The sequence below is a fragment of the Festucalex cinctus genome, chromosome 4, assembly GCF_051991245.1.
Source record: "Festucalex cinctus isolate MCC-2025b chromosome 4, RoL_Fcin_1.0, whole genome shotgun sequence".
Taxonomy (NCBI): Eukaryota; Metazoa; Chordata; class Actinopteri; order Syngnathiformes; family Syngnathidae; genus Festucalex; species Festucalex cinctus.
In genome coordinates this window covers 23,677,985-23,705,600 of record NC_135414.1, presented here as the reverse complement: position 1 = coordinate 23,705,600, position 27,616 = coordinate 23,677,985, and the positions used below count along the sequence as shown (strand labels likewise).

The following is a 27,616-nucleotide window of genomic DNA, read 5'->3' as shown; positions in this document are numbered from 1 at the left end:
AGGTTGCGGATACTGTTTTTGCTCTCAAAGGATATCCTCCAATCAGCTCCGCTCAGATGGGACAATCGATTTTTGAATCACCCCATTATAAATATCCTTAAAGCAAGGATTCCCCAGCTGGGTGCATGCACCCTTTGAGGTGTGTGAGTGCCCACTGGGGGTGCGCCATGTTACAAGAACAATGGTGGCCTGGAATAGTAATTAAATACCTACATAATATAATGATTACCTTGTCAAGTGGTTGCTTTTGAATATTCTCCTTCATCCAGGTCATTGCATTGAATCGATCACAACTGGACTGTTGTGGTTTTCTTCGAAGACGTGTCACCTCCTGGTCCAACTTGGAGCTTAAATAGTCCACACCCACTCAGGCTGGTGCAGTCATAACCAAACCATGTTGCATGAACTGATGAAGCCTGCTCGGATGAGCGAATTCTAAGTCCTCTAAGTCTTCTAAGACAACCAAAACACGAAGAACAGTCTTGGCGATCGATTCAATGCTTCTTCTTTTTTTCCTACCTTCCTGTGGGCTGCAACAGAGTGAGTTTTTGTTCAGGACCCTTCAAATATATTCCCACCAGGATGCATGTGCTTGTTCGAGGACCGTAGTGTCTCAAACCCAAACGTTGTTGGTTCAATCGTCAGCCCTTGTGACCATGTGGAAGTGCCCTTGAGTAAGCTACTGACCCCCCCAGTTACGGCGTCATCAGTAGCTTAATGAGGAGACTTTGTTAAAGTGCTTTGAGGTCTTTGTAGGTAGAAAATATCGATAAAATTTACCATTCAGCCCATTTGCAAACAACGGTGAATTTCGGGCATGTTGAGGCTTCCGGAAAGACAAAACAATTCTAAAAGGGCCTTCCTACTGACTTATGCTCAGGCCCTGGTGACAGGAAATGACCTAATTACTCAGAGAAAAAACACACAACAAAAACAAAAGTTTGATATCTGAGTGAATTATGTTAAGAGCTAGGAAAGAAAACCGTTGAAAAATAATGTATTAAGAAACTCAAAAATGTGATTTAGTGGACAAAATAATGAGCAAAGGAATTTCAAGGATCCCCAATATATATATATAAAAAAAAAAAAATCTAATAAAGTAGAAAATACAATACCCAAAATGCATATTAGCTGCCTTGAAGGAAAAGTGTTTAATTCATAGAATTTATGGCAACTCGAGGACATACTCCATAAAACTGGTGAAGGAGGAAAAAGGAGGGAATTAAGTTGTTGTTGTTATGAGGCCTCCCGACTGTCTGGCTGAAGGCGGACACAGCCAGAAGCTCCTACCTCCACCATGCAAGAATGAGTTTATTCCTGCAGAAATGGGAGAGTCACTCCTTTGCATCTTTATTCTTATAATTAGGTCGCAAAGCCAGGATGCATGCAGCCAGAAGATGAATTACCTGCGGCCTTGGTTCAGAGCCACACAGTCTTTACGTGCAAAAAGTAGCCCTTGAGTCTCAAGGTGGACTTTTTGGCAACAAAGGGGCAGAGTCATGATACAAAAAGTGAAAAAGAAAGTACAGAATTTAGAGATGATTAATCGACAACTAAGCAATTATTATTATTTTTTGATCATTGAAAATTATCCAAATCCTCAAAATTCCAGCCTCTCAAGTAGTCCTAAATGAAAGCAGCCAGATTATCTTTGAGCTGTATCAAAATAAGACATATACAAACATCTGCTTTTACCTGAGAAAACAACATTTTTGGCTGTTTTCTGACATGTTACGGCCCAAACCAGAAACTGAATCGTAATCTTTTTTTTGGGTACATTTTCTGTTCTGTTTTTGAATAAAGGGATGGGGCAATTTAAACATTTTTTTTTAAATCCAGTTAATCAACAAAATATTAGACACACATTCGGTTATCAAAATAATCATTAGCTGCTGCCCTAATATAATTGATGACCCCGCAAAATGTTTAGAAGAGCCTATAATAATTTAAAGTGTAAATATGTCACAAATTATGATCCCAAAACGGTTTAATATCATTTCAAACTAATCTTCAAAGTAAAGGGTTTATTATTTCCTTGGTACCAATGCACTGTTTTCTTTTAGACAGCGATTCGGCGCCATCTTTTGGCAACTTTCAGAAAAAAAGCCCAAAAACAACAACATTTCTAAATTGGGCACTACTAAGTCAAGGTACTGCTGCAACACCATTCCACCTCATTGTTTTGACGTGGCTTCAGAATGATTGACAAGCTCGAGTTGGAAAGTAACAGGTGCCTCCTCGCGTTCCTTTGATTTTTCCTAGCTAACAGAATTCCCGGGCAGTTTGCGCCGTCAGTGACATCCCTGCTGCGGAGGTACGCTTGCAAGATCTAATCAGACTCGCTTCACTACTCTTGATCCTGTTTTGCAATTACGCTTGCCGCTGCAAAACGCTTGTTGCTTTACATAGGTTGTCGTAAATGCGGGTGTTGTGGCGACATGTGGCTCCCTGGGGGGTTTATTAGTCTCTGAAGAACGGTGGTTTAACAGAAAGCAGATAACATTTCCTACCCAAAGCCAAGAGTATTTAAGCATGTAACAGGATGGAATTTGCTGTTGTAATGTGTGTATTGTTGATTTTGAGCTTAGATTTCAATCACCAGTGGTGAGTTTGTATTTGGGGCAAGTATATCAGTGCCCCACCAGATACCGCAGCAAACAGGGCATCATGTTCCTTTGTTGTTGTTGTTCCGAGAACAATATATGACAGATTCATACAACATACTGCCTCAAATTAGACCATTCTAAGAGGAGATTTCACGTAACATTGGTGCAAGGATATTTGTAGTTTTTTTGGAATTGTTTTCCCCTGGCTTTGAAACTGGTGAACGTTTACCAGGAGCTCAAGCGTACAATCTATTTTACACATCCTAGACTTTCTGAAGTTTAGTTGATAGCATAATACATTTTAGTTGGCAACCATTTTTGGTTTAAAGTGTGGCTACTAAGCTCACTAGTGACCCTGTGTCTCCTAAAGGCAAATGAGCAATGTGGATGGACACTTCTTATTCCTTTTGTTATCACATTGGTCCAGTGTAAAGTTTTTGAGGAGCTCCACCTTGTGGAAAATATTTCAATTTATGAACAACTCATTCTGCGGCACCAACATGCTCAGTAAATGTTCCTCAGATATGAGAATGATGATAACCTTGCCAAGCGTGCGGTGAGGGCTCAAGACTTGTGGCGGGCCATTATCGACTCTCAGATTGAAACCAGGATGCTTTACATGCTGTACAAGGACTCCACTCTGTAGGGTCAGCGCCCTAACGAACGTGATCGGCCAATCGGAATTGGCGTGCAAGGCCTGGTCGAAGCATTCATCCTGATGGGTCATCCTTCTGAAAGCCCGGGGGCCCGTCAGCTCAACATCCAAATATTTGAGACAATCTACCATGCCGCCTTGGACGCCAGCTGTGATCTGGCAGCTGAGTCTCGTGCGTCTTACGGCTCCGACCACGGTTCGCCTGTCAGCCAGGGGGTGAGCTGCTATGAGAATATCACAAATACATTTTTTTTAAGGCAATTAATTGGCCTGTTAAGAAATATATAATGAATACAGATGGTTTTCTTGCACTTGGAAACAAAAAAAAAGAAAGCCAAATTACAAAAAATTAAAAAATACATGAATAAAAAATAGAGCCAAACTTATGAGCTATTTCGATTCTACATCCGCAACTGCCCAGAAACCGTTGTCTACTTTGTCTACTTATTTATTTATTTAATCATTCATTTATCCCCGCGACCCTTGTAGAGAGTAAGCGGTTAAGATGGATGGATTATTTATTTATTTATTTATGTATTTTTATGCTGACCAGTGTTATCGTCATTCGGGTTGTGGGTAAGATGGAGTTTATCCCAGCTGACTTTTGGAGAGAGGTGGTTGCCAGTCATACACAGGACACATATCATCACCCCCTTAATTTTTTTTTATATATATATATATATATATATATATATATATATATATATATATATATATATATATATATATATATATATATATATATATATATATATATATATATATATTTTAATTAATTTCCTCGTGATACAAATGGTTCAATTTTTTGTTTCCTGGAAAATCAGAAAAAAAAATCATAACTTAGGTCATTATTTTAAGAAGGTGTTGATATAGCAAAATAATCATTCACCCTTTTTTTTATTAGTATATTTTCCAATCTAAACTGAAATGAATACTGCACAGCATGAAGTGCCTTTTTCTTGACTGTTTCCTAAAACAGAACATTTACACGAAGCTTTGATGATAAAAAGTCTGATTGAAAGTGGCCCCTTTAGGACTTGAGCATTACCATATGTAAATAAATTGTCACGGTGGCAATATTCACACATACACACCCGCATTAACAAGAGAAAAAAAAAAAAAAAAAAAAGTATAAACATCACTGAGGAGGTATTAAAATAAATTTCAATCTAATCTAAGCAAGAAGGGGAAAAAAGTATTTCTACAGTTAGCACCAAGGCAGAAGTATCATATTATAATGATATATAACAAAAGAACTATAATACACATAATTTGCACAATGTAAGTTGTTGTTTTTGGCATTGTTGTCTTTGATAAATATGACTTGCATGGCATGCGTTAAATGTCATACTGTCGCGCCGTCCCAAATACAGGCTTTAACCGCTAGTTCAAGCAGGCAAATATCAAAAGGCTCTCCGCATAATCCTCTGGTCCGTTACAGCTTGTCTTGGCTCCCGCGTGCAGATTGCAGCGCTGATTTTGTACTTCAAGTCTCCCGCTGCTCCAGTTTTCCCAGAGACCACGCTGGCACTGGCATCTCTGGCAGTGTGCATTATGTATATCGCGTATCTTTGCAACGCAGTGGGTGTCTGCTGGGTTTTGGCTCTGCACGCGCCTTGGGCAAATTTTCCTTTGCACTTTGCTCAAGCACATGCTGCCCCCTTTCACCCTGCCTTTTGCTGCGTTTGTGCATGTTGCTAATTTGTTTCTACAGCCCAAACTTAAAGGATTCATGTTATGAAAAACAGTTCCCAGTTATTAACGTATGCTAGATTTTCATTGTGGCCTTGACTAGCCTTTGTATGGGGATGTTCTGTGTAATTCAGTGTAATTCACTGCAAGATACGTGTCCAAAAAAATGCCTTTACAAAGATTATATCTTGCTGGTGTACCTAATGTCTGTGTCTGGTGTCTGTTGGGAGGGTTACTTTAAAAATACATGTTGATACAGTTACTGTCATGACTAGGGTCATGCAAGGGTTATGTTTACTGTCATGACTAGGGTCATGTAAGGGTTATGTAATCCGTTACTCCCCAAGATCAGTTGGAGAGGTAGGAGAAGATGACTTTTAGTAGTTTTTTTGGCACTCTGCATCACAAATCCTTGTTTGTAGCATTTTATTTCATCCCATGATCGCACACAAATTCCGATAACCCATAAAACACATAGATTGAACAAATGCAATAGTTACAACTATATCAAAACCAAACCGTCATTTAAGTCAGTCATGCATCAGTGGAATATTTGCTGATACATTCTTCCACAAAAGAAAAAAAGGCGTAGATGACCATATGTGCCACCTGACCAGTGTTGGTAGTTGAAGACAGTGTAAACGTACAGCTTACATACTGTACAACAATCGTGAGCCTTGTAATCAAGAGAGCACCTTCTTTTTAAAACACTGGAATGTGCATGCCAGGCAAGTAGTTGATGATGTAAAGAAACTATACACTGCCCACAAATGTTCAACTCTTTCCGTACATACTGAATCCTACCGACTGTGTAATGTGCTTTGATAGGTGCTGCTGTTTTGGTTAGCAAATGGAGCCCAAATTGATTATATAATGTTCACAAATAGTGGCCCGGAGAGTTTGTAAACTGCAGATTGAGGAAGGTGTCCAAGAACCAAAACTGTACTTAGCTGAGCATTTAAAAACAGATTCTAGAGTAACTAGAGTTTTGATGTTCATAAATCGCACCTTGGCCGAGCAGAAAGTGGAAGAAACAAAGTTTGCTTCTAAAATTGGCTTTTCTTTACTAGCACAGTATTTGGAAGAGAAAGTGATTATGTTTTAAATAAATGCTTTATTTGTAATTTGGCGCATCTAGAAAATCACTACAGTCTATAAACCAATGTATTAATAGTAGCGACACCAATTTTTTTTCCGACTCTGCCCACTTACGCTATTTATTTCCCTTTCAAACTAGACGTGGGCCGTAACAAATGTCATTTTTACTATATGCTGCGGGCCGTTGAACAATGGATGGCGGGCCGCAAACATCCCCCAGGCCATTGTTTGGACACCACTGATCCGCAGCAACTATTCTGGGAGAAGTTTTTATTCCTTTGAAGGATAATTTGCCCAATTATGAAATGTGGCATGGCACAATTAGTGTAGGCAACCTATTTGAGGAAATACGGTATGTGTATTTTTGAATCATGCCATGTATGAACTGGTAATTGGAAACAGGGACTTTTTAATTGCGATATCAATTTGGGTAACTACCGCAAGTAGGAAAAGACAAATTGATGCATGGACGTTGAAAAGTTAAAAGAAGTATCAACACACAATCTCAGTCCAGCCTGACCCACTGTTAAAAAAAAAAAAAAAAAAAAGAAAAGAAAAAAAAGAAAAAAAAAAGAAAAAGAAAAAAAAAGACGTTTTTTTTTTTTTTTTTTAAAGATCCAATTTTCACATCATCCTTATTTTCCATCACTGACACTATTCAGTTTTTTATTCATAGTTGAAACAGGAACTCTGTAGGGAGTGTGACCAGACGGCACATCCCTATTAAAATCAATACAACATACTTCGACAGAGTCTGGAAGCAAAATGCCAGGACGATAACAGTTTGAGGAGTCTCTAGGGATGTGGAAGTCGATTCATAGCATAAAAACATAACAGCAAACCAAAACGCGTTGTACAATATGGTCACTTAAAACAGGGGTGGGGGGCTTTTTATGTATTATTTATTTATTTATTTATTAATTTATTATTATTATTATTATTATTATTGGTATTATTATTATTATTATTATTATTATAATTAATTAATTAATTTGTTTATTCATTTGTTTATTTATTATTATATTTTATTATTTAGGATCTATTTCAGTTCAGGACTGTAGATAAAAATCTGATTCAGTTTTTTATATGTTGTGAGCATTTGCTGACTTTTCTTTGCACTATGAGGTTTTATTTGTTTTTAGAATTTGCATGACGTTGGCGAACAAATACTCTGGGGGCCCGTATGTTGTCCAGGTAGGCTGCCCACCCCTGTCTTAAAACACACACCAACCTTTTGAATCAGTGCCAAAAGCGGATCCCACTTCTTCTGCCGCGAGGGGTCCTGAAAATTTGAGACAGCGCAAAAAAAATAAAACAGCAAAGACAAACAAACAACTACAGCGAGCTGACAAGTCCCATTCACATTCCGATGGAAGAGCAGTCAGGGTCACTTGAGTGCGATGGTTCATTCGGTCTTCCAGTGCCTGATCAAGACCTGCAACGTAATTAGTGGATCCAATCAGTGTGAAGAACATTTCCTATATTGGAACATATTCTTATGTTTGGGGGGCAAATAGAATGCAAAATACCAAACATGGATGGCATGCTAGAATAGAATGAGACTGAATATAAACAAAACTTTATGGAGCAACCACCTGTCAGTCTTCATCTTCTCCACATAATGTCTCCTATGTGCTGCTGTTTTGGTTAGTAACATAGTTGGATTTGACTTAGCAGTTAACTCATTGACTGCCATTGACGGAAAAAGACGTCAAATAATGCATTTTTGCTGGGCTGGCAGTGAATGTGTTAAACAAAATGTGCCAATATATTTTGTGATTATATTGCAGCATCCTTTTTTCCTTTTTTCTTTTTTAAGGCAAATTTTGCTTAAAAATCCATCAATTTTGGTTACATCTCATCTTAACTCATTGACTGCCATTGACGGAAAAAGACGTCAAATCATGCATTTTTGCTGGGCTGGCAGTGAATGTGTTAATGCTGTAATGTCCACGTCAATTAGAGACAGCAATTGCGGCATTTACAATGAGGTTGTTTTGAAGGGTAATTTGTAGCATGAATATACATTATATGAATTAGATGACGATAGAAATGTGCTCAATTTAAGTGGATGGCTTCACATAAAGAAATGATCTTTCTTATATAATGGAGGTCATGCTCCACACCTCTGCTTCTGCAATTTTGACTAATTCCTCTACAAAGTGAGCCATTACGTCCACTTTTCTTTCATCAAAGACGGGAAATGCTTTTGCGAGCATATTTCCAAGTTTGGCACTTTGTGCATCTTCTGTGCTGCTAATCGAGCTGGAGAAAAGTTCATCACCCCTGCATCTTTTCTTCCAGGCGGGAAAAGAATGTGTAAAGTTTCAGAGGCCATTAATCTTAATTGAAGAATGAGAACATAATTTGTTAAATCATCAAATAGTTTGGCTGGGGAAGCCATTAAGTTCACTAATAAGTCGTAAGTAATTTGATACACTTTGATGCTCTTCATTGAGCTGCCATAAAATAAGTGCCATTTCTATACTGTGCTTCAGTGGAAGGTGACATGATGTGAAACCTAATTTACAGTCCTCTCTCCCAGGACAAAACATTAGGCACACCTGCACCATCTGTGGCTATCCAATTTGGGTAAGGACCAAAAAATCCATGAAATGACTAGCCCCCTTGAAATTGCTGCTTATTGTGCATGCGCCATTCTCGTTGTTATTTTGAGGCCAAACATATCGCTAATAATACCGCACTTGTGTTCATCCTGGTGAAAAATTACATCTCAAGCATGGACCCTCAAATTGGACTGTTGGCTCCCACCGGCCATCCAAATACTTTTTAATTTTGCAACATTGTTTTCAACTTGCATGTCTACCGTGATTGGGCTCACAAAAAAATGTTTCAAGAACTCATACCTGAAAAGATATGGCAAATCCAGCATTTTGGTTTGAAGCTAATTCAAAGAAATAGAGAAAATTTTGTGTTGTCGTAGTGTCTGATCAGTCCACAATGATGTATGTTAATGTTCTGTGACTACATGACTTATTTATTCATACGTCAAATTCATTTCACATGAATTGTAATGTACCAGTGACATTGTTAATGTTATTGTGCAAATCAAGGCCCTAGTAGTAAGTCCACAAGTCATGATGAGTCAAAGTAATGGCTTCAAGACCGAGTAAAGTTGATTTGGACTTACTGCGCAAGCTGGCATTTGGTTGTCGTAACAAAGCGTCCCGTGTAGTGGATGTTACACCTGACTACATTGTTGGTAAAATCCGATTCCATCACCAGGAATTTGGGGTTGACCTTGAGCTAAAAACAAAAAGGGAAATTAGATTTGAGTTAAAGAAAAAAAAATAGCAGAGTCCCACTCAGTTCTTACCTTTAGTATGTAGTTTCCAGGCTGTATATCGGTGATGTCGATCCATTGACAATCGATATCGGCGTTGTAAGTATCATAGCAGCCTGGGCTCAGACCCTGAAAAAAAAAAGTTATTCCAATGCAAATTTCAATTTCTTTCACTGAATTACAACTAGTCAAATAGAAACACAACTTAAAAAAATATTCATTAACTCATTCACTGCCATTGACGGATATACACGTCAATGGGAACGGAATTGACTGAATTCATTCACTGCCATTGACGGATATACACATCAATGGCAGTGAATGGGTTAAGAGAAGCAAGATTCGTCTCGCTCATTATGACTTGGTCCTCTGAGATCAATAGTTGTAATTTGTATCATTATTATCATTATAACGTGTAACGTGCTCCTTTGGATGTTAAGTGTAATAGTTAGGCTAGCATGCTAGCTAAAACTACTCATTAGCCTCAAGTTCAGTTGGTTTGCTTGTGTTGAATAAGTGAACTGAATAAATTTTTGTAACATGGGCTGGTGACTGTGTACATGCTAGATGAATGGTGTTGATGCGTTGCAGATTATTCTTTGTGCTGTTAACAACCACAATTAATTCATTAATTAATTAAAGGAAGGCTCCTTTAATTTTACATGTATGGCTTGATTGGCAGTAAATAGTTAGTATAGCTACGAAACATGCATAAGAGCTGAAGAATACACTCCTATATTGATTTATTTAACTTTTTTCAACATAGAAGTACTTCCGTGTTGCAACGCCCCCAAGTGGTGACGTCACTAGTGTGTATACTCGCTTGGGGAACAGTAGTTCACGCAGACATAACAACGAGGAAGACACAAACGTCAGTTATGCCTTACTGTATTGCAAAATTTTGCAAGGCGTCGGCAAGGAAAAACCCGCGAGACCCCCCCCCCCTCCCCCACCCCCCCCCCCCCACCAAAAAAAAAAAAAAAAAAAAAAAAAAAAAGCTACTTGAGTAGACAATGGTTTGTTTGCTAAGTGCTGTCAACCTCCCGAAGGACAAGCAGGCGTGCGCGCAGCGAACATTTCAGGCATGAGGACTTCGAATATATGTTACAATTTGAGATGGGGTACGCCACACGCCTAATACTAAAGCCCAACGGAGTACCGAGTATCTTTAAAGAACCAGACGTGGGAAATAATCAAGCCGATGGAGGAGCCGCAACTGCTAGCAACACGGAGCCTTCACTCTCACAACAGCCGGCACAAATCGAGGTCTTACTACGGCCACTGAAAGATCTCGGAGAAGCGAAGCAAATTTAAAGCGAAAGGTAGGCATGTTTCGGGGGTGGGGGGGCATTGGTTATTATACTGCACGGACTGTTTTATTTCATAATTCATTTGAAGGTGGCCAACGCAGGGGCACGTCGGCACGTTACCGTAATGCACAGTATTAACAATCGTTGGGGCGGCTGGCTTGACTTCGTCTTTTCGAGTGGCGGCTGGCCTGACCGCAGTGGGACGCTACGCAAAAAAGAAAAAAAAAACAGCTAGGGGAGGTTGGGTGCTGTAACGACGATACATTTAATTTTACTATTTTTTCTTTTTCCTGAAATATTTCGTCAGTTCCACACGTTTTGCATTGCTCGTACTGTGTGTCACTTTACCTGTTGGATATTTGCTCCTCCAAGACTTTTCTTCTTCACATCTTTCATCGCAACCAAAGCTATCCTGAGAATGTCTATTTAGTATTGCCATGTTGAATGTCTGATGTTCCAGGATGCAGTTGAGATTGTCCGCAAGGAACCGATCCTCGAGTTCTTTCATTTCCAGACAGCACACATTCATTAGCGGATTGTCCATTCCTGCAGCTCCCGCACGAGCACCACTCACCCCCCGCCTGATTCACTCGTTCGTCAAAGTTTATTTTGTAAGGGTGTCACGATTTCGATTTTTTATCGAAATCGATCGAAATTACGTCACGATTTCGAGCATCGAAATAGAAGAGAGGACACACGATTCGATGCCCCCCCCCCGCGCCCGCCGCCACCGCCGCCACCGCCACCTCCCAGGAAAGCAAATGAGACGCAGCCATTCAGCTACTAGCTAACGGCACTTGTTAGCTGACTTCTCCTGCAGTCATGATGGCAAGCGCGGACAGACACAGCAATGGTGCTTCAAGCCGCTCCCGCTTCTCTCGTCACCAGTTTGGAAACATTTTGCGTTCCCGGTGAGTTATGTCGACAACGTTCACGTTGTCGATAAAAAGACCACAGTTGCAAGATATGCTATGTGCGCGTACTGTACTCGGCCACGGTGTTACGCCCGGCTCGTCAAGGGGAAGGGAAGTAACACAATAACAGAAAATATAGAGTAGATAAACACGGGTCGACTTTAACATCTGAGTAGTTTTAATTGAAATTTCAGGCAGGGGTTTGACAAGGGAGTGAAAGTGGAAGGTGAACAAATAATAACCGCATTTGACAGAACTGACAGAACGGAGGAGAAACAACAATAGGGGTATAATACACGGATACACAATAGCGTCGCGCTGGCACAGTCGTCCAATCGGAGTGTCGCGCTGGCACAGTCGTCCAATCGGAGTGTCGCGCTGGCACAGTCCTCCAATCAGAGTGTCGCGCTGGCGCATTCAAACTGAAGTACCATTATACGGGCACCAGCCGACACAAACACACACATACATACTAGGGGAGCGGAGCCGGCGGCGGGACATTTACGCAGGCATCACAAAGATTTAGATTTATCAAATTCAACTAGAAGTGGGAAAACAACGGTCCAACCAACTATTTCATCCTCCTTTACAGTGAAACTTCCACACACTTCAGCTCGCGCGAAACGCCAGATCCATAGGTCTATTTATAGCAGCAGACCTGCAGCCTTGGAAAACGCTGGATTCAAACATTTAATTAGTGTACTTGAACCACGCTACAGTATGCCCAGCAACTGTAAATGTTGGGATATAGTTTGTTCAGGCTGTATTTGTTCCATGACTTTGGATACAATATATTTTTTGTTGTTGTTGCACATTGCACATTATTTTAAGAGGAACGCACAGCACACTGTTGTAACCAAAAACAGTCAATAGATGGCAGGCACCCACTGTGACTTTTTGTTTTTGTTTTTTTATTTTTTATTTTACACTTCAGTAAGAACAAGACGGTTAACTTTATATTGTAAATAAATTCTTTGAATTTGATCATTCCTGCCTAATGTCAATTATCATATATTACATAAATTTACACAAAAATAATATGGAAATTGCATCACCTATATGTAGCCGATCTTTTGAAATAAGATTTACTGTACAATGAATAGAACCAATGATCATAGACTAGCCTTAGCCTACAGAAGCATATGCCTCTGTGTTATAAAGTGGGGGAGCGGAAAAAAAAAAAAAAAAAAAAAAATCGAAAAAAAAATCGAATCGTGACCCCAAAATCGAAATTTAAATCGAATCGTGGAGTTGGCGAATCGTGACACCCCTATTATTTTGTGCCCGAAAAGACCATCTGGCGCCACAACTTTCACATCCAAGGCAGACTTTCCTTCGGTAGTGTTATTTTGTCGTGTTGGCTCGAAGCGATAAGGTTTAATCCTTCCGGGTTTGACGCTAGATGCACGGCTGCGTTGCATAGTGCTTCCATAGTGTAGCGTTTACACACTAGTGACGTAAACATCCGGGTTATTTAGTCACGTGTAACAAACATGCCGGCGTTCGATTCATTTTAACAATGGTTTAAAAGTTATTAAATGTACATAAAAAAATAATCACGTCACCAAATTAATTATTGAAAAAGTAGCAACTTTTTGCTGCTAAAAATGGATCAATAAGTAAAGTGTCCCTTTAATCAATCCAAATGGAATAGCAGTCCATGTTTTGATTGGCTCCCACCTTCTTTTGACATCTTACGACATTTCTCTGCGGTTTGATTAACTGCTACCTTACCTGAGTGTGCGAGGTACACGCATAACGCTTCAGGTGTCCGAAGTCGCACGTGGTGTCCTCCAGACAAAAACTGGCCTTGTGTCCTTCTGCCACTTTGCGACCCGAGCTGACCTCCACCAGGTCGTAGTGGCTGAACTCATCCATGCTGTGATAGTGCCTGTGGCAGGACAAAGGGTGGGGGGGACAAAAGAGAGCGGTCGCTAAGGAAGGAGGCAAACAAACAGTCATGTGAGCTTGAGTTCAGCTCATGCCGGAGAAACTCTATTTGCGTAAATATCATGAAGTCATGTGTTAGTGTTTGTGTGTGTGTAATGCCGTGCCGTGACGTGCGCACATTAACAGGATCTTTCACGGCCAAGGGAGGTTAATTAATGACAAATCAACACGTTACGTACGTCGCAAATAGAAATAAGCGTGTATGAGGGAAGCTATTTATTTGTACAAGCTGTACATGTAAGTTATACAAGCTGTTGATTTGTGTGTATTTGCGCAGATTTGGCAAATAGCGACCACGGTTTGGTGAACCAAGCTCGTTTGTTTCTTTAAATCCAAGTCGGCATGTATTACTCTTCTCTCTGTGACTTGGGTTTCCGTTTAGGAAGATGAGCCATCCATTTTATAGAGAACTTGTCCTCATTTGTGGAGCTGTTGAGCTCGGGTCTGTCATAGTTGACTTTGGAGTAAGAGGTGGAGAACACCCTGGACTGGTCGCCAGGTATAGTAACACATGCAAACTAATTATTTTTCACTGTGATGTGATTAAGTTAATTAATTCCCAATCATCCCTAATGAAACTTTCTTATAATGACACTTCAGAGGCCTTCATAATGTATAAATGTAAGAGGCGCATTCCAAGTGACATTTGTGTGAGTGAGTTAAATACTCTCATTAAACTTCGATACAAAGGGCATTATGGAATACACTGTATGTTTCAATAAACATGACGCGTAATAAAATTGACGTTTATTTCCAGTTGGCATAATTGCGGTGAGGTAAGCGCTAAGGACTCTTAAAGTCACACAAACCGACATTGTGCAAATATTATTATTATATTGCATGTTTTTATGGGAACGGTTGTTAATAGACCCAAAGGGCGACTTGGAAAGCAATTCGTAGTCAACGGGGGTGACCATTTTCGCACTCAATCTTTCCAACGGTGACCTCCTCGTGTGGTACAAACACGTCCCTTGTTATCAACTCGTTGCATGAAATTCAAATGAATGTACTCCATTGGTATTCATAAAAATAGAAATAAACAATCATTTATGGCATGTGAGATGCTATGTACTATGTTTTGTATAATGCGTGTGTGGCAATAGAAGTGGAAAGAACAGTACTTTGCCTCAAGGGGTCCCTCTTACACATAAGCTCTGGAGAATGTGACGTTGGAAGGATATGGAGCAGGTAGCTTATAACCATATAAAGCATTCAAAGCCCTCATTGTTAGTCATGAGGATGTTTGCCATCGGCAGGTCACAGCTCGGAGGTTGCTTTGACTTTTTTTTTTTTTTTTTCTTCTTCTAACCAGTAACCTGACACTCCACGCAGCATAACCAGGATATAAATACATACTGTATGTACCAGCCATGAACCCTGAATGTCACATAGCTGCAGGACATAAGACGCTTGGTGGAAGAAAGATGGAGAATGTTGGTTTTGCTCCGGGGCTCCCCCGACCATAAAAAAAATTGAACAACAGTGTTGGATAAATAATTGGTGATGACTTATATTTCTTCCAAAAAGTATTAGAACTAGGGGTGTGAATTGCCTCGTGCCTGACGATTCGATTCGTATCACGATTCACAGGTCACGATTCGATTCGATACCGATTAATCCCGATACGAATTTATAAGTCGATTGTTGCGATTTTTTTCATTCAAATTTAGAAAATACTAATCAGTAAGCTTGTAGAGTGTAAGATTTATATGAAAATGTATTATTTATTTATCTGAAATTTCAGACTTATAGAGGTTGTAATCTGTTTCATGTTTGAACAGCATTAAAATAAAATATTAATTCTTCCATGCTCAAGGTGTGAATCCTTAAAAAAAATAAAATAAAATAAAAAATAAAAAAAATCGATTCTGCCGATTATTGAATCGATTCGAGAATCGCGCGATGTAGTATCGCGATATATCGCCGAATCGATTTTTTTTAACACCCCTAATTAGAACAGTGAGGCCAATTACTTTATATTTGAAGGAGACAATAAACATTTCGATTTTCTTGACCGTTTTCCCATGACAATGTTTATTCAAAAAATTAACAATGTTAAATGTTTACTTCGCAATCATATTTCAGGTTTTGCCCGTGAAGACTATATTTAAAGCTGAGTTTTTGTTTTTTTTTGTTTTTTTGGGGGGATAACTCACAACCAAGAAAGCAACAATTGTTGATAACAGAAACATTTTGAAAGACCCAAAACAATTAAAAGTAGCAGCAACAACTTCCAGATGCTACACCAAAAGGATGCAGACTAACGAGCAAGATGAAGGCCAGATTGGAATTTGCCAAGAAGTAGAGGGACAAACCTTCAAAATTCCTTGAGAAAGTTTTATGGACTGATGAGACAAAGATAAACCTTCACCAAAAGAGTGGAAAAAGGCTGAAGCTTTCTGCTCCTGATCCCCAACATACAGGCTAATCTTTGAAACTCAGTGGCTTGCTTGGCTCCTTTACTTTTGGGAATGTGCTCGCTAATCTTCATTGATGATGTAATACATCAAGGAAGCAGTAAAAATGAACTCGGACGTCTACAGAAATATTTTGTCGGCCAGTGCAAAGGCAGATTTAGCTGCCAAACGTTCATCAATGACAAGAAATGGATTAAGACTAGCCAAGTCTTTTTCCAGACTTAAACACAATAGTGTTTTTTTTTTGTTTTTTTTTAAGCCAAAGGGTAGACTGAAGGGTGTAAACCCATAGCCATCAGTGAAGTAATCTGATTACGGGTACTTTGTAATATATCATCAATGTTGGCAAGTAGATCGAAAAGGAGGAAGAGGTAGATGAGAAAAATCCAGTCACTATTTTGAGTATTAGCGAAAGAAAAATATTAAGGTGCATTGCACACTGTGCTGTTGACGCTTGTTTGCCTAGCTAGCTTCAAAAACACTACCAATATAATTCTTACATTATTTTGCGTTAATGTGAAAATAAGGCACCCATCCACCAACACCAATTCTCTATAAAGACTCGAGCATGTTTATTCATTAAAAAATATGGAAAGAAATAGCATTACCATGTTGAGAAAGATGCGTGAGAATAAAGTTGCCATCTGGAGAGCTTATTGAATAGAAATGTAGGCCAGCAGTTTATAGTAGGAGATTGTGAAAGCGATTCCTTTCATAAGCAAACACTGTGCCCCAGTAACCCATATTCCCACCGTGGCACTCGAGCAGCTATGTGATCGGGTGTCACGGATTGACAGCAAAAAAAAAAAACTCGTTTTTTTTTTTTTCCCTTCAAAAAAAAAAAAAAAAGAGATTGATTTGTCAAGTCAGTCAGTGGAATGATTGCCTTGGCTTGCTGCCTCCTGGGAGCCGCCGCCGCCATGTGTCAATGCCGACTGACAAATAAAAAAAACAACAACAACACTGCCAATCTCCTAATGGCTGCTCGCATTCCTCGTCCGTGAAGACGGTCAGGCAGAGTCTTGGCAAGACCGTCGACGTGGAATATACCGTCATAAAAATGAGAGCAATAACACCCCCCCCCCCCCCCCCCCCCCCCCAACTGAATTCACACGGAATTCCTGAGTGACATTCAATTTGTTTCTCCGGGGGCCTCGCCGAGCCAAGTCAAACATTTCCACGGAGGGAGCTAAGGACGCCGGTAATATGTCTTTATTGCACATGGCGTACAGGAATCTGCCTTTGTGTTCTCACACGGGATTTGTAAGGGACTCACCTAGATGGGAGTCCTGTCAAAACAAGAATTCTTTGGATGGTGAGCCAACTCCACGTTGATGGAGGTAACCAGGGTCAAAGCTTCATGGACAGAATGTTACGACCAAGGCATTCTTCTACATTTTTTTTTTTTTTAGGATATATGACTAGATGATGAAAGTAGTCTTACTAGTTTTCAAGGTGGTTCTGTTAGTTTTTTACATGCTTAGTTTAGTTTTAGTTAGTTTAAGTGTTAGTTTTAGTTTTTAAAAGAAACGGGTATTACTTGAAAAAAAACAAAACACCATAGTAGCAACGTCATCTGAAGGTGCTTTTCTATTGGCTGCTGCTAGATGATGTCACTTCTGTTAATATAAACATAAATCTACTTAAAATCACATTTAAACGAAGGACATTTTTTCCTATAATTATGTAGTTTGAGTTTGTAAACATAAAATGTAGTTTCAGTTAATTTTCGCTTTTTAGAAAGCATTTTCGTTTTTATTTTATGTCGTTAACAAAATTGTTTTTTTGAATTTTATTTTTAGTTTTTTTGTTAGCTTTAGTTAACTAAAATAACCTTGGCCGAATCAGCCGACTTGTATTTCGAGATAGATAAGAGCGCTGTACTCAACTGAACTCGCTTCATAACAAGCAGTAGAGAGAAAGAGAGGCTCCAAGATGTTCAATGCCACAACAACTTGAAGATTATTAACTAAACATGAAACAAAGATTACATGTTTTTTAAATTTTTTAAATAATCGCATAACTTAGCTTTAAAGTACACTAGCTTAATGCTAATACATAATGTAAAACACCACAGATTGGCTAACAAATAGCATTTATGTATGCGACAGTCTTATGATGCTTTAAAAAACAACAACAATAACAACAATGTATGTGCTTACTGATGGCAACTGTGCCACTCCCAGGTGTGGTGCGGCCTGTTGGGCATGAAGTCAGCAGTGCCCTTGTTCTTCACCCTCTGCGGGAATCTCAGCAGCACTCGGACATCGTAGTCGTTGGTCTCTGGCGCGTACGCAGAGCTGAAGGATTAACAGTTGAAAGAAAAAAAAAATGGTTTGTTCTTATGACAAGAAGTGGTAAGCTTCACAGACTGGATGGTAGATATTTCATCCCGCACACTATATACGTTTCATCGCGTGTTGAGGGGCAAGCCACTGAGATGATATACACTCTTGTTACAGGATTCACAAAAACAACGAGGCGCGACCTCGACCGCGGAAGATCCCAGCCATTCATCTTGCGGCGCTTGTTTCATTGGGAATGTACGGCAAATTACGACTTCCCATCTGGCGGTGATTGCCGCAAACTCAGACAGGATATGAAAGGGCTTTGAGGGATGGCTGGGTGATCTTCCTGTCGTCATCTCAATGGTGTCCTCAGAGGAGAGTCAGGCAAAAGGCGGAGGAGGTTCTCGGGTTCAAGCATGCCAGTGAGTTAACAAAGAGGCCAAAGCCAATTATATACAGCATATCGACTTTGTGTTTCTTGCTAAAATGACCAAATTTCAAATTGTCTTCACCTTTAAAAGCCTTGAGACATTGCAAGCATTTTTGGTTAGAAATAAATGTAACGATATTTAACACAAACATGTTTTACTGGCCTATATTTTCAAAAGAAATTATTCATCAATTTGTTGTATACATGTAATATGAGGTGATCATACATTTATTTAGGTTCACAATCATGACGGTCCTCCAAAGGAAACCCAAACTACAATGTGGCCAGTGACAAAAACGAGTCTGACACCCCTGGCTGAGGCAAAAAACATCAAGGACATCAATTTACCTCGATAGGCATTTTTCCTCAGCAGCACAGCGCAATGAGTACATGCGAGCCCTTTGAATGTATGTAGAAGCCTGGACATAGTTGGCATCTGGAACTAGGTCAGGCAACCCTGAAGAATGAAGAAAAAATCAAATATATAGCTAATTAAAAATACAGGCACCACAACAATCCATCAAGAATACCATGTTTCAAAACATTGTGTAACTAGAAATACGGTCATAAATGACGGCATCAGGCCCTACTTGACATCATCAATTTTATCATTTATATCAATATTTAAAGTTTAGTTGTTTTACCTAATGGCGAGGTAGGAAAATGAGTTTCATCAACAATTTGACCAAAAACAATCAAAATTGGGGCCAAAAACATTCAATACTTTAATGAACATTTTAACCTGATTCAAATAAAACCGTGACCTGCGCTTGACATGCCAAGGGTGTCAAACGCACAAGCCGAGGGCCAGAGGGGGTCCAATGTGGCCCTTGGGGATAGTTAAAAAGGTGTCTGGTATGTTTGTTAACTCCGGCTGGGCTTTGCTGCTGTCATTTAAGAGGCTAGTCAGACTGCCTATTACGCAAGTTCACCCCAGAGTTGTCAAGTCAAGTCAACTTTATTTGTATATCTCCTAATAGCAGAAGAGTCTGAAAGACTCACAGTTGACAAATATCGGTGATGTTCCCAGATGTAAATCATCCGGATCTCCCTTCCGCGATGACCAAGCTGCTATGGGTGCAAAGTGGGCAGCATTGATCACATTGTATCGTGCTGTACAATGATGATCAAACAGCAAATGAGTCCATTTGAGGAGATGAAGTGCCACAGAAATCTGATCGTTCACCAAACTAGGCCTACTCATCCTCGCACCTACATAACAGCACAATATTATGGGGATAGTTTGGATTCTGGAACAAATAATTCAATATTAATAATTGACCTCAATGGGAAAATGCTTTGAAAGCCAAAAAAATCAGATTATGTTCACTTTGGAGGTTCAAATCGTTCCACATTGAGTGTTTATCTTGTATATGTGTATGATTGTTAAAAACGTTAAAAGCAACATTGAAAATTGTCTCGAAATGTTTTATGCTGGTGACAGTTTGACTCGAACAAATGAATTCAAATTCCTTTACTTTCAATAGGAAAATTGTTTTGAAATCCGCTCAAATTGCAAGTCAACCATCTTAGCGATTCCACTGAAGAAATCGATGACAAGCTATCTAACGCGGATCATCTTTTCCAATCTTTCTGCAGTGCAGCCCTTTCCGGCCCCATCCTATATTTGTCATCAATTTTTAATTCCCTGGCATTTATGAAAGCGCTGATGGAGGACACGAGGGGGCAACAGCGACGGGGTCAACGGTTCAAGAATGGGTCGCGATGCAGACAGCCTTTGGCCGCTAATTACCGTACATTCCCGATGATTATCACGCTTTTCTAATGAGACGCTCCATCGGCCTTTCCAGACCAGGGGGTGAGTTTGGGGTGACTGAGCCAAAGGGTTGCATTTTGTATGTGTGTGTAATATCGTCCCAAAAGAGAGAATAACGCACACTAAGCCTCTAACTAAATGCAACTTATTATGAATATCAGGCCGATGTGTTATGCAGTTGATTTTATGCTGCCTCGGCTAATGTGATGTGATCTTCCCTGATGCTCGTTTTTTAATATGAACCTGCCACTTGAGGTTAACCTTTAATGAAGTATGTGTAGATGAGTTCTATCTTCCTTGGTAGGTGGGGGTTGGGGGGGGGGGGGGGGGGGGGTGAAGCGCTACTTGGAAACATATAAGCTGGTTTACGGGAGGGCTTATTGCCATTCATTGAGTTTTTCATACTTTCCTTAAGGGCTGAGGGAGAAGAATGAACATGTCGAAGAAAAACAACAGTCATCTCACAGTGGTGCTGTCGGTTTTTTTCGTGTGTTTATTTTGTTTTAAAGTGGGCCGCTGACAAGTTTGTGCGAATGTTACAAGAGCAAAGTTTGATTTGTTTGTCTATCCGAAACTTCAGAGGAGAATAACCGTCTTCTGCCTTTATTTATATGATTATGAGGAGACACGTTTTAAGGGTGAGCAAGAAAAGTGAGCTAGCAGTGCTAGCTTATCGACATTGTTTTGGTATGGCATGCTTGAAACATGGCTAAACAGGTACTACAAATAGTATCTCATGGCTCATAGTACTCAGTTTTACCAGTGGAAAAGATCCCTAACATAATAACAGTCGATATGCTAACATATATAGCAAGGTAGCAACCTAAGGAGTGGGCATGTTGTAAAATCTTCATGGATCTGCCCTTTCATTTTTTGTGTACTGAGGTTGCCATCTTCTTGTATGTTAATTAGATGTAACGATAAGGGCAATATCGTGATATCGTGATATTAAAACTGCCACAATATCATCGTTGTCATAATATTTAAAAGGAACACACATCTGTTAAAAAAAAAGTCACCTTGATTTCCATTTGTGCAGTTCTAGCACCCTCTAGTGGCTAGTTTATAAATGCAATTTAATTTTCATTAGGGATGTTTTGGCCTTCTATGTTTCAAATCTATGCTAATTGTCAGATGAAGGGGAATCTATCGTTACATCACTAATTATTTTTTTTAAACAGTGTATAAAAAGAAGACGGTATCTAGACTGACTTGACAAATGTTTGTGGTATTTTTATAGGAAGCGCGTAAGAAGTTTTGACATGTTGTGTTTAGATTGCAGGTGAGTTTAAAGAAGGGCTTTGGCTCGCTCGCTCGCTTACGCAAACATCCTTTCTCAGCGCTCACTCGCCGTGTGAGGCCGATGTAGTAGGACAGGGCACACTTCCTGGGGCAGACCATGTAAACATTGTAAGAACCATGTGAGACCACCACAGTTTTGCTTTTTCGCTCTCTCTCCCTCTCTTCCACCCAAGAAAAGACTTTGTTCTCTGCCCCTGCTAATCTTTCGAAATGAGAAATTGGGTCTCTTTTATAGGGATGAAGTGTTTGGAGGGACCAAAGCTGATCGGCTCTCAACAGCATGTGACAATGCCACATATTACGCTCTAAGTGGGGCACGCTTTGGAGACCTTGCCAGGCATTTTATATACCGAAGAAGTTGTAAAAAGGACGCGCAGGGCTGCCTTTAAGATACTTTTAAGCTAAAGACGATGAGCCGCAGAGAAACGACACATCAGAGTATTTCACATTTATTGAGGTCAAATTAAAGACGAACTAGTGACTCATCGTTTAGCACAGCTTTTCACGGCACACTGCGCCGCCTTGTAAACGATAGGAAATCACATAAGGTTTACTGTTTCAGTAGGTGGCATACCAACTGTTTGCATGTCAGGATTTTGTCATTTCTCAAATGTACCCGAATTCGACAGCCAGACTTGATGTAATTTCAATTCACACTTGTACTTTATTGTAGTCATGATGATGTCCATCTGTTAGCATATCAACGTCTTAGAATTGTATTAATTCGTATATTAATTCATACTCAGCTACCAGATATGAGGAAATGTAGACATATTGCTATTTTGCTATATGTAACGATATGGTCAATATTGTGATATTAAAACTGCCACAATATCGTCGTCGTCATGTTCACGATATTTAAAAGCTATACATCTGTTAAAAAAAGTCAGGTTGATTTCCATTTGTGAAGTTCTAGCGCACTCTGGTGGCTAGTTTATTAGTGCAATTTAATTTTCATTAGGGATGTTTTGTCCTTCTATGTTTAACATCTATGCCAATGTTCAGGTGAAGAGATTGTAATATGCTTGTGAACCGAGTCAATATGTGGAGGACCTTAACATGCATGTGCATTAGCAAATAAGTGCCTCAATATTAAGTCTTATTAGAGATTTTTGGTTGTTTATTTGCATTGCTGTAATTTACAAAAGCACAATCTTGTGGGGTTTTTCATAGTATGAGATCTTTTTTTTTTTTTTTTACAATATTGTCACCTTTATTAGTATTGCCAACCTCCCCACAATACTGTGATAATTATCGTATCATGACCTTTATATCGTGATAATATCGTATCGTGATGTTTGGATATCGTTACATCCCTACTTATTAGCATACCAACATTCTGCCTTTTAGCATTTCATCAATCTCACCACGAGGAAGAAGAAACGGGCGACAATAATGATGGTGTGGGTCTTATTACAGACTGATGGCATTCAATGATTGCACCTGTGCATTTCAGCGACAAGGCTTCTCCGTGCCACACGTGCGACGGCAGGTGGCCAGCTGGGTCTCTGGCTTATTGCTTAAAACCTGTAAACTTGTATTCTTGATTAGCTGTCATCTGTAACGCTGCGGCGTCGTTGACTGGCATGTCAAATGTGGGATTGCACCAGTGGGCGACGTTCGACTACTCATGAAAACTTGTGTACTGGTAGGACGCCGCGCACTGCACGACATTTCAATCGCCTTGTCTGCAATCCCGTGTGCAACGGACCTTGGTTAGACATCATCAGCCTTATCAAGTCTGCTGTAGTTTATCATTAGTAGTCCTCTTCTGTACTATCTTGTGATAACTAATGAGCCAAATAACTTGGAATGCTTTGCAGAAGCCTTAATGAATTAATCAGTGTCAATTATTGTCTCATTATTCTTTGCCATGATGGCTAGTGGGTTTGTTTATGAATACTTTGAGGAAGTGTTGTGGAAAGTGTGTGTATTTAAACACACAAACACAACTGCTTATTTTTATATACACTGATTTGCAATAAGATGGGATAAAAGTAAAATATCAAACTGCTATCTCATGCAATTGTCAGATTCAACAGTAACAGATGAACGCTACATTCAACCCAAAAAAATTCTTCACTTATTGCGTCACCCACATAAGTTAAGTTTGAGACACCTGCTCTAAGTGTTTCTGACAAGCGACACATAATTCAATGTTTGCAAAATTGTTGAGTTGGGATGGGGGTATTTGTGTTGGCTATGCCTGCTACATGTGCCGCACGAACGTCCTACCCAAGTGTAATTTTGGCCACCTAATGAAGTGCTGCCTCAAAGAGTGAAAGGATGTGCTTTTACGCTCATTATGGTTGCACGTTATTCTCCACACTGCAAGCTAGTAGTAAGAGCGTTCCTCTACCCAACCCTGTGAGTTGTTGGCTCTGCTGTATTGGGGAGTGGGACAAGCAGTGGCTCATTTTGGATGAGATGGGACTGGAAAGTGATAGCATGTTAAGTGTGCTGAGGACATCTGGGAACTATTTTGAATTGCAAAAAAAAAGCACAATGTTTCCTTTAATACAAACGCAGCAGACACCCTGTACCTGTCATGATGTGTTTTTGTTGACTTTGTTTTAATGACATTTTGTTTTGTCATATTTTCCTTTTTATGTCTTGTCTTGCCTGTTAGGTTTTTGTTTCCACCTATCGGCTCGCTCGATCCAGCTAACTCATTTCTTGTCCATATGTGCGTCGGATTGTTTCGGGTTTCTTTGTCTTTGTGGGTTCATTGTTTCTTGTTTCTGTTGTTGTCATCAGTCATGTTTGAGTCATGTCTTGTTTACTATTGTGGTTATTCCCAGTTTCCGTTTGCTGCTTTGAATCTTGTTGTTTATTATTATTTTTATTTTTTTTTTACGTTTTTTGAAACAAGTACATTTGTTTTGAGATTACTCCTCGGTCTTGCCTCCCCATGCTTTCCTGCACTTGGGTCCACCATTTTGTCTCCAACACCGCGAAAACCTTCACTCTGTGACAGTCCCAGCATTTTAACAGCGCCATTGTTTTTCATGAAGCACCAATTACAAGCACAACTCCTCTGTTGCTCCTTTATCCTAACAAACTGGGCCAGAGTGACGAATGAGCTGGCTAAGACATCTGTACGCATTCTGTCATTCCGCGCTGTGAGCTCGTCGGGTGCTGAATGAATGAAGCTTTTCCGAGCATGAGGGAAGTCCAGAAGAACCAAATCTGTAATGTTAATGCTGAGCGTTAACAGCCCTCTGCGTTAAACACATTGGAAATCTCACGTCATATGTGCCTCGGTAGAAAAAAACAAGTTAATCTTAAGTACTGTTTGTTGTTCTACGTGTTTCATCAACTGAAGTCTCTTTTACATCCCAAGACTCTTGCCGGGACTTTCCATATCACCCTTTCTTGTGGGGAGTGGTGAATCGCTGAAAAAAACCACCCCCTCTCGTCCCAACCCACCCCATTCGAACCTTGTTTACTCTCTCTTGTCCCCAAATGCAGGAGGGAGCCCCACCTATCACCAGACGCAATGAGGTCACCATCGCCGTTAGCAAACTGCACGTGAAGCACACAGAACCCCACTCCCATGCACACAGTGCTTCTTGTGTGCTGGGCTTTCTTTAAAAAAAAAACACAAAAAAAAAACGACAAGCAGCATGAGATGAATTTGCACCCCATTCTCCCCATAAAAAAAGTGAGGCTGTCTCTTACAAAGATTGCTTAAGACATCGGATAAACATGCTCGAAGATGATGATTGCATATTTAAGAGGGTGGAGAGAGCGAGTGCTCAACTTTTGCATCATTCAAATTCCTTTAAGGAATTGCGATGAGAAAGGCAAAAATCCCTGCAGTGGCTGCAAGTGAAGTATTAGTCTGCTTGACTCTGAAATGTTTAAAGAACTTAAGAGTCTTCTTCAAACCCCTAACCCTCTCTGCAGAGACAACTTCCAGAACAAAATGTGTACATTTGTCATTTTTGTAAACTACTCCAAGTGCAAAAGGAAAAGCAGATTATTTTACCTCTTTGCTCTTGTTGATATACGCTCCGGCCGTTTGTTTGCTCAATGGCGGAGTTTGGAGAGATTCTGCCAGGTGGGACAGGCTGCACGAAGGGAGGCTGCGGTCTTGCAAATGGTGGGAACTGCTCATATTGAGGACTCCGTACTGGTGCTTGGCCCGCTGCTCCTGGCTGGTCCACTCTGCTGTCGGGGACTGAGGCAGCGGGGTCCTCGTTGTACAGACTGTGGGTGTATCTGCGGTCCAGGCCGTCCGAGAATGATGGCTGGGCGGCCTGTGGCGGCGCCGCGGGGTTGGACCCGTAACTGTAAGACTGGTAGAAATGGTAACCGTCATCTGTGAATTCAGGTTGAGAGCCAGGCAGTACCGGGCCCACACCGTACCCCACTCCCGTGTACTCCTGTCCTCCGGCGTACGATCCGCCAACGTAACCCCCTCCGGGAACTGGTTGAAAGGGCGGCTCATAGCTCCTGTATGGTCCCTCATAACTGGGCTCAAAAGGTAGAGGTTGGTAGACGGGCTGTTGAGGAATGGGATACTGAGGGTAGGACGGAATGTTATATGGTGATGAGGAGCCTGTGGATTGTCTGACCCGGGTGCCAGAGGACCTCTGGAAGGGTAATCCACCTGTAGAACCTGATGTTTGCCTCCAGTTATCAGGCACTTGCCCAAAACCGAAAGGATGCCTGGCTTGTCCGCGGATAGTCTCAGAGGATCCCCGTGAAGGTGCTTGTCTGCGGACGTTTCCACCTTGAGGTCTACGGGACGACCTAGGGGCGGTGTCAGCAACCACTATTCGGTGATCTTGGTCCTCCGTGCCGGTCCCGGCGGGAACGTATTCGGACCCGCTGTTGAGCAGGCTGAACACGTGACCGTTGTTCTCCCACTGGATCACCTGCCGCCATGGGGTGGCTGAGCCTTCCTGCCTGGAGGTCCGACTCTGACTCTGGGCCTGCCCCGATCCTGCCAGGACAAACACTAAACAAACGACAGGCAGCATTGTGACTTGTGACTCAAAACACCTGTAGCGCCGTCAAAAAAACATGAGTGTCCTGTTTCCTGGTGTTGGTGTGTCGGCGGCCTTGAGGTGATGCAGGGCTTCTGCTCAGGCACATCTGCGGGTCTTCTCCTGACAAGCGAGAGGAAGGTGAAAGACGTGGTAGTCTGTCCAACGTCAGACGTTCCTGCCTGCCTGCTGCACCGCTGCAAGTTTCTATTTGCCTGATTGCTTACAATGAGCTGTGAAAAAAATCAGTTTTTTTTTCTCTTCTCTTTTTTTGAAGGAGAGGTCCCACATGGCCCTAGTGCTAGTGATGTTTCCTGGCCTGCAGCAGGCCAGCCCTCCGTGAGGCCTCCAGAATCAACATTACCATCTCCAAAGGCATGTACTGTAAAATACACCTCACTTCTCACAACTTCTTGGACTCTTCACATTGTGTCGCATGGACAGGCATGTACACATATGCGAGCAACAGGTGTTTATAGGTCTGCTATTACTCTATTGCTTTACCTTTTAAACTTCTACCACAATAATGACAAGCAGATGTGAGGCTTTAATTGGTAACAGTGAGCATTCTGTCATAGAGAGCGGGTATACTTACACAATGAACACATGGTTGGAACACGTTGCTAAGGGAAAGAAAACAAGCAGTGAGTCCCTAGGAGTCATCCACGTGCAGGAAATTCTTAAATATGCACGGTTTACTCAGAATGGGCCTTAAAATTCTTTACCTAGTTTGCTTGATATCAACACGAGGCACATTTTGCAACATCAAACTCACCTTTAACTGAATATTTTCTATTACAAAAGAAATATGCTGTAGATGTGTTGCTAATTGCTAATTTTTTTTGCTAGTTGCTAATTTTAAATGTCTTTAAAATTCAC

At 40.6% G+C, this 27,616-nt stretch overlaps 1 protein-coding gene across 1 annotated transcript; it reads right to left on the bottom strand.

Annotated features, from left to right (window-relative positions):
• Window positions 1-6,667: 6,667 nt before the first annotated feature.
• On the bottom strand, window positions 6,668-26,935 carry loxl1 (lysyl oxidase-like 1). Its single transcript, XM_077518174.1, has 7 exons — window positions 25,735-26,935; window positions 19,013-19,121; window positions 18,109-18,246; window positions 13,314-13,470; window positions 9,389-9,484; window positions 9,203-9,318; window positions 6,668-7,486 (listed from the first exon to the last, which is right to left on the bottom strand). Exons 1-7 carry the CDS (start codon window positions 26,729-26,731, stop codon window positions 7,480-7,482), a joined length of 1,620 nt encoding a protein of 539 aa, XP_077374300.1. The 5' UTR covers window positions 26,732-26,935; the 3' UTR covers window positions 6,668-7,479.
• Between the last annotated feature and the right edge of the window lie 681 nt (window positions 26,936-27,616).

Excerpts from the sequence above, each read along its gene's own strand:
- loxl1 (XM_077518174.1), bottom strand. The coding sequence starts at position 26,731 with ATGCTGCCTGTCGTTTGTTTAGTGTTTGTCCTGGCAGGATCGGGGCAG. Across the intron at positions 18,247-19,012 it reads GAGGAAAAATGCCTATCGAG|CTCTGCGTACGCGCCAGAGA; the intron begins GTAAATTGATGT and ends TTAATCCTTCAG. Across the intron at positions 9,485-13,313 it reads CGTGTACCTCGCACACTCAG|GGTCTGAGCCCAGGCTGCTA; the intron begins GTAAGGTAGCAG and ends TTTTTTTTTCAG.